We start from the raw sequence: 14,453 nt of genomic DNA, 5'->3' as shown, positions 1-14,453 counted from the left end.
GCCTCCTAGGTCTTGTCAACACCGTAACATAGTTATTAACCTGCTTCGACCGCACACACGAGCACACAGAGACGAGCATAAGCAGAGGCAAAACAAAGGTAAATGAGCAAAGACAATAAAAAAGAAACACCGCAAAAACAAAGTTGTCCATATTTGTGTATGTGTGTGTGTGTGTGTGTGTTGTCGGTTTGGGCGAATGTAACCAAGGACACTGACTTGGTCTGCTCAAAAAATCATGCCTGCAAGATCCCAGACCAAGTTGTGGCAGCCACCGCGCTGTCCTGTGGGGAGCATCGGCCATGTGCACGGTGCGGTGCGCCTGGCGCAAATGCTGCGCTGGCAACTGCCATTATCAGCCTCCATTCATGGATACCAACCGATTCGGCAAAGCCGAAGTCAAATGCTGAGTCGGGCACAGTCGAAGTGAGTTTTACACGAACGAAAATAGCAGCTGGAGCACTGGAGCTGTCGCTGGGAGTAGGAGCTGTGGAGCAGCCTCCCGTGTGTCCTTCGTGTGTGCGAGAAAAGTTTGACAGCCACTGGAAGTGCAAACAGGGATAAACACAATGGAAGTCACAGCAGCAGCAGCGACTGTGAGAAACACAATCCAGAGAGAGAGAGAGAGTTGAGTGAGCTTAAAGCTCAGAGTAAAGAGCAGGCAAGCAGTCTACAAGTGGCTTAAAAGAGCGCTTTCAGCTGGACCTTCTCACTCTCAGTTGGGTGCTCTTAAAAAATGTTTGCTTTTTACTCTCTCGATATCTCTTTATGTGCTGCGTGTAGGCGCCCTGTAGTTTTTCGTTTGTAAAAACCATTTTTCATTCATGCGAATTTACTTTAAATTAATTTTTTTGGGGGTCATAAATCATTTTTGGCTCTGGACCTACGCTGCGGATGGTTTGCTATGAGTGGGAGCGATGTGTGCGTGAGCTATGTTTGTATGTGTGTACTATATTTTTGCAGTATGTGTGCTCTGTATGTGCTCTTGTGCATGAATGAACATGCGTGAAATTTCAAATATTCGAGTTAGTTGTGATTGCATTGAAGGATTCTCAACATTTGGGTCAATTGAGCACTATAGCTCACAATCAGTTACAATTGGCTCCATAACGGCATAAGCATCTGAGTGCTTTAGATAACAAAAGTTGATTGCTCAATTGAGAGCTGACTTCGTTTCCATTGACAAATATTCTGATAGATCTTTATTTTAGCTATAATAGTAACGAGTTAAATAAATAATATTAGAGATGTGTTGATTATTGATAGTAAATCAGATATATTTTGCATATATAATTGACTAAAATTAATACTAAATTATTAAAAATCACAATCACGTTGAGTTTCAAATGCAATAGTTATATTAAATTAAAAAAATAAAGTATAAAATAATAACATTTAAAAAAAAAAAATGGATTTCAAGTTATTTACAAAATTATTTTATTTTTTGTCTAATTCATTAGATTATAACTATTTTCACGTTGTGTTTTATTATTAATCAGTCTAAAATCAGCCATAGTAAAATTTTTCGTTCCTTGTATTAATATGAAATATATGTACGATATATATTTTGGAATAAATTTAATATTTTATACACTTATATTTATGCAAAACATATTTTCAACCTCTTTTATGATTTGTGCTCCACTCATTGTGAATTGAGTGAGTTGTGAATGCTTGAATTTCGCACCCTGTATGCAGAGCAGGCAGAGGTCATAGCTGTGAAACTACCTCAAGTAAAGCTCGATGGAGCTCGCTCACTCAGCTTCCCGAAAGTCACGCATATTGTGAAGCGACCAAAAAAGATGGGAAAAGGAACAGCGAAAGCTTTTGGCTGCCGTCTAAGCCAACATGCGAGCTGTAAGCTGTGCACTGCGCTCTCTTTCTCTCACTCTCTCTGTTTCGCTCTCGTTCTCTGTCCTCGCTCACAGCTTAGTTCCAGGCACGAGCTCATACGAAGCTTTTTCCAGTTCACATTCACCGTTACGTTCTTAGCATCCCCACGACTGGTGCTTTGGCCATCCAATCGGTCCTCTGCAAGAGATGTTCGTGTGCGAGGCGAGCTGTGCTGAGCTGAGTTGAGCTGAGCTGAGTTCGTTCCTGCAGCTGAAGCTGACTAGCAGAGTGACTTCCAGCGTCGCCTGGCTGGCAATTGCGGGCTGTCAGCGCATTCAGTTGGTGTTCCGGTTTCGGGTTGTGCTGTTAGTTGCCTTTTCCTGCACAGAGCTAAGCAGAGCCAAGCGGAGTCTCGCGGTCTCTCGGTCGTGGTGCCTGTGCCCGTTGCCTGTGCATGTGCCTGAGCTTGTGGACTCTGACTCTGACTGTGACTGTGAGTGTGTGACAGTGTGACAGTGTGCGTGATTGTGTGAGTGTGTGTGAGTATGCGTGCTTTTCTATCCTCTGTACATGTTCGTGCGTGTGTGTGTGCGTGAGTTTGTTGTCTGTCGCTAACGGTGCGCGCGCGTTTGAGACACTTCGTAGTGTGCGTGCGTGCGCGTGTATGTGTTGTGTAGGAGTGTGCAGCCTCTGTCTCCACCTCCGCCTCCGCCTTCGCCTCTGCGTATAGGAGCCACAGCCAGTGTGACCATATGCGTGTGCGTGTGTGTGAGAACCAACACATTAACCCAAAACACACACACACCAACTACATTACATGGCAACATCGTTTAAGCAGCGCACAGCAGGATGCTCAAATGGCAGATAATATAGCACACAATCAGGTAAATCGAAGATATTTAGCAAATTAATCAGAAACATTCTATATCGAAATATAAATATACATATATTTCGATATCTATATTTTGTATATGTGTGTATCTAGCTATCGACTGGGTCTTCAAAGTGCGTGCGTATGCGTGAGAGTGTGTGTGTGTGTGTTTGTGTTTGTGTGTGCGTGGAACATTGAACATTTTTTTGCCATTGTGTGCGTGCGGTGCGCTTTCCAACTGGAGGAAATTGATATTCTTATTTCTTCTTGTGCTTTTTTGCAAAAATAACGGCACGAGGCTCTCGCTCTCTGCTCCGCTCTGCGCTCTGTACGAGTGTATGTGTGTGTGTGTGTGTGTGTGTGTGTGAAAATTCCATCATCATCATCATCATGAACAGCATCATCATCGTTCTCGGTGGCAACATTGTTGTAGACATATTTCTTCTTCTGTCCTCGAAAGCAACTCCCACCTCCAATTTTGAGGATGCCTCTTCCTGCCTGCCCAACTCTCTATCTCATCATCTATGTATTTTATTTACTGGTTGCTTTTCTTTTTTTATTGCTGCGGAAAAACGAAATGCGAAAAACGAATTGCAAATGGCAGGCAAATTTCTAATTGACCATCAAATAAATGTTTCAAATTGCAGCAGCCACAGCCTCAACCTCTGCCTCCAAAAAAAAAAAAAAACTCAGCTCAATGGGTATCTTACAGATACATGTCAAGTGCAAGGTTGTGTGCTGTGTGTGTGGGTTGCTTTTTATAAATATGTGTACTTGTGTGCGTGCGAATATATGTATAACAGGTGCCAATACATATATTTCATGTGTGAGTGGAAATGGCAAATTTTGATATTCATATTGTGTCAGTTTAACCGAATGTTGCCCATAAAATTCGAACTAGAAATTTGCTTTCGCACTGTCAACAAGTGCACAAGCACTTAGAAATAGTAAAGTATTTCCAGGAAAATATAATTTATTAGTGATAAGAGCAATGAATAATGAGAAATTAAAGTAATTTCGTGCCTTTATTAATGCTAAATTTTCTTTTTACAGCTCAACCACAAAACAATGGATGACATTTCAATACAAAAATACTACATGAATCAACTTTACTAAAATACTTATTTAATACTAAGCAATATTTTGAGGATTGAGTGAGAAGCACCAAAGTATTTAATAACCCGAAAACCGTGTTTGTGCTAGTGAAAATTATCGAAAGAGAACCAAAGATTATCATAAGAAGTGTTTAAGAATCGCAAAAAAACAAAACTCTTACTGAAGCAATTGATAAAGGCTTAAGATGAAACAAATTTATAGGCAGCACGAACGCAACTAAAATTATTAAATTCAACTTTAAACAATATAATTGAATGAAAAATGCAAATTTTGAAATTTATTGTAAATATTAAAAAATTATAAAAAAACACACATTTACAAATAACAAAACCAAAAAAAAAAAGAGATAAAAAGAATAGAAATATTAATAAAAGGATGACGAACACATTTTTCGCTGAATGAAAAACGTTTTTAATAATAATTGTAATACAACATTTTCTATTATATAGAATATAAAAAATATAAAAAACGGTAATTAAACTCAATAAGCAACTGAAACACGCACAAAATATAACCAAATAAAATGTAAATCGAAAGAAAATACATTTTAATTTAACAATTAAAGAATTGGCTGCATTTGATCATTTGCATTGCTGCCATTTGACCTATTGAAGGAAGGTGTCGCAATCATTTCGATGCAAATTTATTCATTATTCAATTACAAGAAGACAGACAACTTTTCAATCATTCGAGACATACATATACATATTCTATAATCGATAATCGCAGCTAACTAAACTAAACTAACTACTTAAAAAAAATTACAAATTACAAATACAAATACAAATTCAAGTATTAATAATAATAATAATAATAAAAGTAATTATAATAATCACTACAATTGAGCTACAATTAATTCATTCATTCACCTTCTGCTGTATGAATACACAACTATTTATACGATTCATAATTATATTGCAAATGTGCATAACGAAACTGCGACAAATTTGATAAATCATTTAATACTAAATAAGAAACAATAAATGGAATATTTATAGTATTCAACTAGATCAACTAAAACTTTATACATATACACAACAAAACAACAAATTGGAAAGTGAAACATTTGAATCAATTTGAAAGTAAAGGTGAGTAACAAATGTTATTACGTAACCGTAATATTGTGTTGAGTTTGGCAAACTTAAATTTAACACTATTTTGTGAATCTATTAGTCATTTCCCATTAACATTGAAATCGAAACGAAGATAACACTAAATAGAAAATCAATATTTGTTTTTAATGCATTATATACAATTTTAGAAATTTCTAGACCAATTTACAAATGGTCAAGAACGCACAATAAAACACTAAATAAAGAAAATCAGCAAAAAATTAATTCTAAAGAACATTTTTATATATTTTCAAAATTTCTATAAAATATATTCAGAGTTGTAACGATTATTTTTAACAATAAGCTAAACTTCAGAATTCATAGAATTTAAACTGATTTAGAGAACTGATTTATATAAAGCTTTATCAAAAACAATATGTTAGACAACAGAAATATTTACAAAATTTTGTTTTGTTTATTGATAAACACTTTCACGAATAAAAATAATAAAATTCTAAAAATAAATTTTTAAATAAAATGTTCAGAGTTATGAAGGATATTTTCAACAACTAATTAAATTTAAAAAAATCAATAAAAAATTAATATGCATTACTTATTTTGGAAATGATTTATATTGAGCCTTGTCACGAGTAAAACAAAAATATTATTTTAATCTATAGGAATAATAATAAAATCAGAGTTGTAGGCAGTGAATAAAACTTCAAAATTCATAACATGAAAGTTTATTACAGATCTTCGAAATGATTTATATCGAGCCTTGTAATGAGCAACACAAACAACATATTTGAGTCTAAAGCAAAATTTTGAACATTTTTAGAAATTTATTGAGAAATACTTTTATGAATGAAAAAATCAAGTTTTAAAAATAAATTGAAAAAAAAAAGAAGAAATGTTTAGAGTTTAAAGGAGGTTTTCAACAAAACTTAAAAACTCATAAAATAAATAGTATTATTGTAGGAGAATAACGAGAACCCTATTTTTGTGTTTAAAAAGATTTTCAAAATGTTAAGAAATTTCATGAATGGAAATAATAAACTACATAATCTCGTATAGTATCGTACGATGTAGATTTACTGCTGTACTCGTATTAAAACCATAACTACAGGCTCTTTTGGCAGCGCATAATTTCTTTTTGAGATGCTTTGCTCTGAACGTTGATGCCCCCAGGTGCAGTGTGTCCCCAAGTAGCCACAGTTTCGACTGTGGTTTTCTTTTCTTTTTGTATTTTCTTTTTTTGGTTTTGGTTTGAGCTTCAGTTGAAAATTGTTCCATTGACCTTTGGCGACCACGCAGTGCGGTAAATGGGTGGTAGGGGGAATAGGGGGAAGGAGCATGGGACATTCAAAGTGGGTAGGTCGCTTGATTGGGATGGTCGGGCAATGCCCAAAAGCAAACAGCAGCTACCGCAACTCTGGCGACAATAAAAAGCAACGAACAATTGCCAAATAAATAACTTGACGCTCGCTCAGCGCGTTTATTTGCTTTGTGTGACGAGGCCTGGGCTTGATTTTCATTTTCATTTTCATTTCGCAAATACACCCACACACACACACACATACACATACTCAGAGAGGGAAAGAGAACGAGAGAGAGTGGACACACTACATTCAGTCGCTAGACTGTTGCATATTAAAAGTGCCTCAGTTTCCTGTTGTTGTTTTTCCTTCATATTTTTGTTGTTTTGTGTCTTGCGCTTTGCTCATTTGGCTGACTAAAAATCTGGATCCTCATGCTTTCTTGCTCCTCTCATGGTCGCTATCGTAAACTTAGTACTTGCTGCGTTTTTTTTTTTTTCATTAATAATATGACACAATTCGTGCAGCATTGTCTTGGCCAGCTGCGCCTGAGAGCACTTTTGGCTTTGACGCCTCCTTATGCTCATTATGCTCATTTGAGGCTTTGTCTTCTAGTCCCGGCTCTGGCAGCTAACGTCTTTTGCCTTTTCTTTCATCATTCATTCATGCAACATATACGCGCTCACACAAATACACATACACACATACACACACGCAGCAGTTAGGATACATCAGCAAATCCAAATGCAAACAGAGGCAGAGAGAGAGGACCAACAAAACAAAAGTGCAATATTCGTGTGGTGTATATGCGTTAGTGAGTGTGTGTGTGTGTATGTATGTGTGTGTGTGTTCGAGTACAAATTTTAAATACCCTTCCAAAAATATAAACGCACTTTTTGCTTAATATTTGTAGTTGAAAATAATTTAATGTTCTTTTAATCTCTTGTATAAAAAAGTGTAGCATACTTTTTGGGGCTCAGCCAAAATATTCTTACAACCGTCATTTTAATGATTTTCTTTATATATTGTGAAGTATATTCGATAGGTGCAGTATGCAGTTTAGTAAATTGTTTACTGATTGAGTGTATTGTAACATCGGCCTTAAGTTTTTTGTTAAATTTTATTTGTTGACTGTTTGTTGGTCGACGTCCTTAATTATGTGCCAGTCAGTCAGGCAGCCAGCTAGCGAAGCCATGACTGACTGTCACACAGTGGCACAGTGAGTCAAAAAGACGCATGCACACATAGGCACAACTGCCAGGCTCTTCGGCGCTCGCGACTCATCGTCATCGTCGTCGTGTGTCATGTCGGAGAGACTCGAGACTAAAGTCCTTGTTGCGCTTGTTTTTATAGCTTGTGTTTGGTCGTTCTTGATGAGTGTTGTCGCCTCGCTGCTGCTGCCGCTGCTGTTGTTGCTGGTCCTTTTTGAAGTGCGTTGTTGTAGTGGGTGTCATGTCCGCTTAGTTGTTGCTGTTGTTGCTCTTGTCTTTTGTTGTTGATGTTTGCCTGGCACTTTGAGGCGACGCCGCCTGCTTACTGCTTATTTATGTATGAAGGACCTTAAACTTTCTTGCAAATGAAAATGGCCGCGCACAGAGATAAAGAATGCAAAAAAAAAACAAACAACAACATTTAATTAAGTGTCTAAATAACTAGATACTCTATAAAATGAATATGGAAGTATAAATATCTACATATAATACATAAAATAAAAAATATTTCTTTGAATTATATGCGAAATATTTTTTGTAATTAATAAAAATAAATTTAAATAATTCAAGTATTAATACAATCTAGTAGGAATTCAAATTTTTCTAATTTAACTCCATTTACTTCTATAATATCAAAAAAAAAAAATAGAAATATATTTATTTCTGTATTTCTTGTTTATGATATTACAAAAATTTTAATATTACCGCATTGAAAATAATAATCCAAAATAAAATTAAATTTATTGAAATTTTTCTTTAGTTTAAATAATTCAAAAAAAAAAAATAACAATAATAAAAGTAAATAAAATAAAAACTAAATTAGAATAATACAGAACTATTAAAAATTCTTGTAAATTATTGAATATTATTACGCTACATATTGTATAATATATGTAATTACAATTTATAGAGAAACTTCTTCTGTCGATGATGAAGTTTGAGTATCTCAAGTTTCTTTAGTGAAAGTTTCTTCACCAGTTTTATGCGCGGTACAAACAGCTGCAAAATGGCGAAGATGCTTTTTAATCACAGACGGCGACGCAGTTTCCTACCAACCATTTGCAAAGTTTCTCATGTGTGTTTTGTTGTTGTTGTTGTTGTTACGAAGAGACAATGCGAACATTATTGTAGCTTGGCTGCGTTTCTCATAACCTTCGCTTCGAGAAAATGAGAAAAAAATTTAAGGTTAAAACATATCGCTTTATTATTGTTGCGCCACTTAATTTAAAACTAGGCCAACGTGAGCTTGTCCTCTTCGCAAAGGTCACACAGATATTAGAAAAGAAAAAACAGCGCAAAAAGTTGTGACCAAGTTACGAGAATTCGGAATGTAGCATTAGTAAAAGGCGAATTGTTAATAATATACAAAATTAAAATGCTGCATTAATTTGTATTAAATTTCAAGGGTTCAAAAATAAATATTTCTGTTGTAAATATTCTCGAGAGAATTATGCACGAGTTAAACATAAAACTTATCATATTTTATGAAACACACTTTTCTGAATATGTGACATAAAAATTGTAGAAGCTATTTATTGGTTTTGGTTTTTTTTTAATGGGTAGCAGATATCTTACAGTCGCGTGTGTTGCTTTCTTTTTAATATACAATACTTGAATATTTACTTAAAAATTATAAATCTTTCCCAAATATGAAAAGATTTACCTTAGCAATAATAAACATATTAGAAATTCTAATGAAATAGAGAATTGTTTTGTAATTGATATTTACATAATAGGTTATTTAGAAATAGTTAGTTATAGTTAACATATTTATATAATAGGTCTACAGCCTAGTTCTCTCTCCAAGTGTTGCTGTTAGCAATTTCATTTACATTTTATTACGCTACATCATCTGCTCATTATTGTGACTTATTTTAGACTTTTTACTGCTCAACTGAGAGAGGCAGCTAATTCATAATTTAAACGATTGCCTAATCATTTGGGAACTACTTGCACTGCCTGCCAACTTGGCGAGGATTGTGTGAGACACCTCAACACTTTGGTACTTAAACTGTCTGTTCACATCCACAATCTATTCCCCCCCCCTCCGCTACTCCTCCACACAACCGCATCCCCCATTTGCAATCCATTCGAAGCAGCTCGTTACGTGTCTGTGCATTGAGCACCAGATGTCACATGGGGTTGGTAAAAGTTTTCGACGCTCGCAGCTTGGATAATTTAACAGTTAAGCAGAAGGACACAAGCAGAGCGAGATAGAGATAGAGAAAAAGAGTGGGGAAAGGTGAAGGATATATAAAGGAATAGAGGCAAGCAAGGATGTTAAGGATGTACCTTTCGCTCTCTACGTGAGATAATGCAAATTTATGGCTGGCAATTAGCGGGTCGCGAATCGCAACCAAAGCCAAGGTAATAACTCAAGCGAGCGAACTTGGACTAGCTCAAACTTTGAGCCTAATTGCAGTTGGCGAACGTGCAAAATCGCGGCCAAAAGCGCGATGGGGGAAAGCCAAAAACGAAAACGAGGCAAAACAAGACAATGGCAAAACCAAAATTCAGTTAGCGAGTCCTCTAACCATTAATTATCAAAGGCGACGGCGACAACGTCGCATATGTGAGCTAACTGGAGCATAAGCCAGCGATACAAATATAGTTACACACAGATATTGTATGTGTGTGTGTGTGTGAGTTGTAGATACAAATATAGCGAGAGATAGAGATAGAGATAAAAGGCAAAGGCAAAAGGAAAGGCAAATGCTGTGGATGCGGGCGTGGAAAAAAAAACACACACACACAACGCCCTGACTGAGAACTGAGGCGACAACTGTTGGTGGCACATGCCCCAAACACAAGCAAAGACTGTTTCTGAAAATGTATCTAACAGTTACACTTTTCACACGCACTCACAAAGCCAACGTGCTGTATCTGTAGCTGTGCGCAAGGCATCAGTTGCAATCTGACTTCAATTCAATTATTTTAGATTAGAATGTGACTGTGTCACAAACACACACGCACACACACACACACTGACACTCACACACACACATGCTCTCACTTCGTTTCTATGTCAGCTGTCATTCATCCGTTCATATGTTCATTTTGTTGGCTCGCAGAAGCGGACAGGCAGATTGGAAGACAGAGCGCAGGATACGTGCCCCGTGACGCCTGTTTCTGCATTGACAGTTGATGCCTTGTGTCCATCAGCTAACTGTATGTGTGTGTGTGTGTGTTTGTGTGTGTACATCAACTGTAGATGTGATTAAGCGAAATGGCAAATGCGAGAATTTCTCACCAGTTTTGCATAAAGAAGCGACTAAAGATATGCTGCGAATTAAATAGAAAACTCTTAGTCATGCTAGGCAGAAATATCGTTTATTGTTATCAATATAGAACACACAGCTGCGATGTCCGCTGTCTGAGCTGTTTAGTCATATTTAAATGCGCAGAATGTTATCTAACTATTAAACTAAATCATTAATTTTCATTAGATAACATTAAGCTGTCAAGTCACACTTAAACATTCACGAAGAATGTTGAACTATTCAATTTTCTATTTTGTATTAACCAACATTTATTAAAACAAAATAAACAGTAAGAAAGCTACTGTCGAGTGTGCTCTACTGTAAACTACCCGCTACCCATTTTGAATAAAAGCAAAACGGAACAAAAACTACTAAAATATACCGAATGCCATATTTGATATAGCGCTATCGATTTGTGAAAATATACCTGAATAAATTCAACAATTTTTATCCGATCACAACCAAGCATAAATGCTATAGTTGATAATATCCATACCAAGCCTCGACTATAGCTTCAAAAATCGAAAATCGAAAAAAATTATAGCTCTATCTCTTATGGTATATAAATAATTCTTTTTAAAGAGCATTGATTAAATGTTTTGAACAAATATGAATTCATGAAATCAGACATTTTATGTTTTTGAGCTAATATTTATTAAATAAATATTATATATAATATATAATTAATATTAATATAATATAAAAAAATATATATATAAATTGATATAAATGAATAGTATGTACAATTTAAAATCAGTTTTCCAGATTGAATATATTATAACAATAATACAACCTCAGTCAATTCAATACATCACGTTTTTACCTGATCTTTTTCTCTTTAATGTTTCACTCTCTTTAATTTTCTCTTTTCTTCTTCACTCTCGCATTTTCTTTTCTTTCTGCTAACCTCGATTTCTGTTTCCTAAGCAGGTAAACGGCAACATTACAGGTAGTTAAAATGAATTTTGAAAAGTGAGTTGAAAATTCATTTGTTGAGTTTTCATATTCATTTTCAAACTAGTTTCGTGTGTAACTCTAAGAGAGACATTTGACTATTTTTCTACTCAGATAAAATGTTTGAGCTTGACCTTATCGAATCGAAATAAATGCTTCAGAGTGTTATCCGCAAACGCCTCTTTTTCTTGTGACGCATGTTGGAATACAAATGTATCTTTTGCATTGTTCGGATGCAGCTATTCTACAGCTTATCAGAGTCTTGAATGCGGGCGACTTATAAAGCGGGCATTATGATAAACTCAAATCTCAGACCAGCATGCAGCACTCAATGTCTCCGAATGCAGTCCCACAAAAACAGCTGATTGCCGCAGCCAACACTGAGCTACAAAACAGACTGAAATGCTAAAAATAAATGTAACTTTAATGCCTTCATATTTCCCTTACTTCAGTGAAGAGCGAATAAAGTTTTCCCTACTTTGTTGTGAAGTGTTGAATGTTTTCCTCTACCTCCTGCCGATGCGCACGAACAACCCTCGCTTATCGAGAATAGAGCAAGGGTCGGCCCGGGACTTTATCTAGTAGCTGGCGGATGTTGTTGTCACTTCGAGGCGAGCATCGCTTGCCTGTCCCATTCAGTTGTCGAGCGAGCCTCAACTTGAGCGGTTCACCATCGAAGTCGAAGTCGTAACGAAGTACAAATACAAAAGAGAAATGAAGCAAGAGCTCTGCTTGTGGTTGTGGCTCTGCCTCTTGGGCAGCGGTGTGGCACTGAGAGAGCATTTCTGTGAGCGGAATGTGTCCGTTAGCAGCATGGTGCCCGTGAACAAGCAGCACACCATAGTGAAGCAGCCCTCGAAATGGAAGTTCTGGAAGAAGTCGCAAGAAATCACCGAGACCTATGCCACACACGAGGAGCAGATCAGTTACAAAGTCATCTCGGAATGCTGCCCAGGCTATCTGCAAGTGGCCACCGGACTCTGTGAACCGATCTGTGAGCGTGGCTGCCCCGCCTTTGCCAGTTGTGTGGCGCCACAGCGTTGCCAGTGCACCGCAGGCTACGTATCTGCCATTAGTCAACGTGACAACAGCCACTACTGTGAGCCAGTCTGCGATTCATTCTGTTCCGATGGCAGCGAATGCGTCGGACCCAACACTTGTGCCTGCAAGGAAGGCTATAACGCAGCTCAGCCCGTTGGCGATGCTGTGAGTGCTCCTTGTTTGCCCAGCTGTCGCCTGAACAATGGCTGTGAGAATGGCAAATGCGACGAGGCAGCTGATGTCTGTGTCTGCAACGAGAGTTATGCATGGAGCACGATTCTGCACGCCTGCATTCAAACACACTTTAGGCCCATAACCGAAGAGCAATCAGTGGAGGAGCAAGAGATGACCACGATCAGGGAGCAGGGCATTGAGGAGCCCAGCAAACCAATCGTCTGTGAAAAGGGATTTGTTCTCTATGCGGGCCAATGTCGTGCCGAGTTCTTTGAGAGCAACGAGCTACAGGTGAAGCATTGCCGCCTCACCGGCTGTGGAGCACATCAGACCTGCGACGAGGCGACGGGCAACTGCACCTGCAACATTGGCTACTCGAAGGATGAGCCCAAGGAAGGCGTCACCACGCTCACGTGTCATCGCAGCATCTTGGGCGACATTTTGAGCATCGATCAGGCTGTTGATGACGAAGATGAGATTAACTTTTTCACAATTCCCGTACTCGGCTTCGCCTCTGGCTTTCTCTTTGTACTCGTCGTTGCCAGCTTGATTACACGCATCCGACGTGGTCGTCATGGGGGGATTGGAGAACTCGGAATCTCAGCCGAAGGAAGTGCTGCATTGTGAATTCTCGCAGAAGACTTATGATGTGGATGAGTTTGTGCCATGAGCAGTTGGCATCAATCGCATGGGCTGTGTTAGATGAAGTTTCATTATTAGTCGCTAAGTTTTTCATACTAAATAAATACACTTTAGACTGTTTATAGAAAAGTTTCGATGTTTTTTTTTCCATTCGAGTTGAAAATTTAGTTGGCAAAGAGCATTATTTACTCTTCTCTCGCTTTCTACCACGTTTATTGTGCCTTCGCATTTCTTTCTTCGAGAGCATACAACAAATGGAGAGGAAGGAAAGACAGCGAGAGAGAGAGAGAGAGAGAGAGAAACTACCTATTCACTGCATTTGCTCTATTCTATTTTTACCTACCGAATTTATGATTTTCTCTTTGTCACCCTCGGAGAGGTCGTTTAATCTACTGCGTTGGTCGCTCTTTAATTTCATTTTCACTTTCGTCTCGCTTCATAAAAAACCGAAAAAGAGAACAACGGAAAACAGAATTACCGACTGCTGGAAATACAGAAAATATTACTTAAGTCAAACCATCATAAGATTAAGATTAATATTCGTTGATCGTTGTAACAACAAAGCATAATATCTCTATTATCTGCATTTAATATGTCGTTGAACACAATTGTTTACAAATATATAATAATAAATAACTTTTATAGGACTGATCGTATAAAGACATAAATCTTTTAGAACTTCGAGTGAAATTGCATATTTTTCTACTTTATATAATAATTAAATTTCAAATTAATTAATGATGCAGCAAGTACACGTTATAATATAAGCCTTAATTTTCTTTTGTAGCTTAAAATAATGTTTTGCTGATCATTTTTGAGTACATAATTTGTTGCTAATCTTTTAGAACTATGAATTAAATTAATCTCTTACGTCTACTGAGTTTATAAGGAATAAGCAACAAATAGGTGATAATATACCGAGACGATTATAACTCATCTTATTATAAGCCGCTGAACTTCGTCATACATTCAAAGTTCGTATGTTG

At 37.0% G+C, this 14,453-nt stretch overlaps 2 protein-coding genes across 2 annotated transcripts in view; both read left to right on the top strand.

Moving 5' to 3' along the window:
- LOC133835126 (cell death abnormality protein 1) overlaps positions 1-13,599 on the top strand; it is a 138,893-nt gene extending 125,294 nt beyond the window's left edge. The window contains exon 2 of the mRNA XM_062265016.1: positions 12,290-13,599. Within this exon, the coding sequence (XP_062121000.1) occupies positions 12,325-13,452 (1,128 nt within the window). The 5' untranslated portion in view covers positions 12,290-12,324 and the 3' untranslated portion in view covers positions 13,453-13,599. The remainder of the gene's footprint in view (positions 1-12,289) is intronic.
- The window catches only part of LOC133835114 (neuronal acetylcholine receptor subunit alpha-7), a 77,651-nt gene continuing 65,330 nt past the window's right edge, over positions 2,133-14,453 (top strand). Inside the window, exons 1-2 of the mRNA XM_062265003.1 lie at positions 2,133-2,714; positions 3,755-4,905. The gene's annotated coding sequence lies outside the window, so the exon portion shown is untranslated. The remainder of the gene's footprint in view (positions 2,715-3,754; positions 4,906-14,453) is intronic.

Source organism: Drosophila sulfurigaster, chromosome 2L (genome assembly GCF_023558435.1).
Source record: "Drosophila sulfurigaster albostrigata strain 15112-1811.04 chromosome 2L, ASM2355843v2, whole genome shotgun sequence".
NCBI lineage: Eukaryota > Metazoa > Arthropoda > Insecta > Diptera > Drosophilidae > Drosophila > Drosophila sulfurigaster.
Note: the sequence above shows the minus strand (reverse complement) of the source record. Positions and strands in the feature narration are given on the sequence as shown.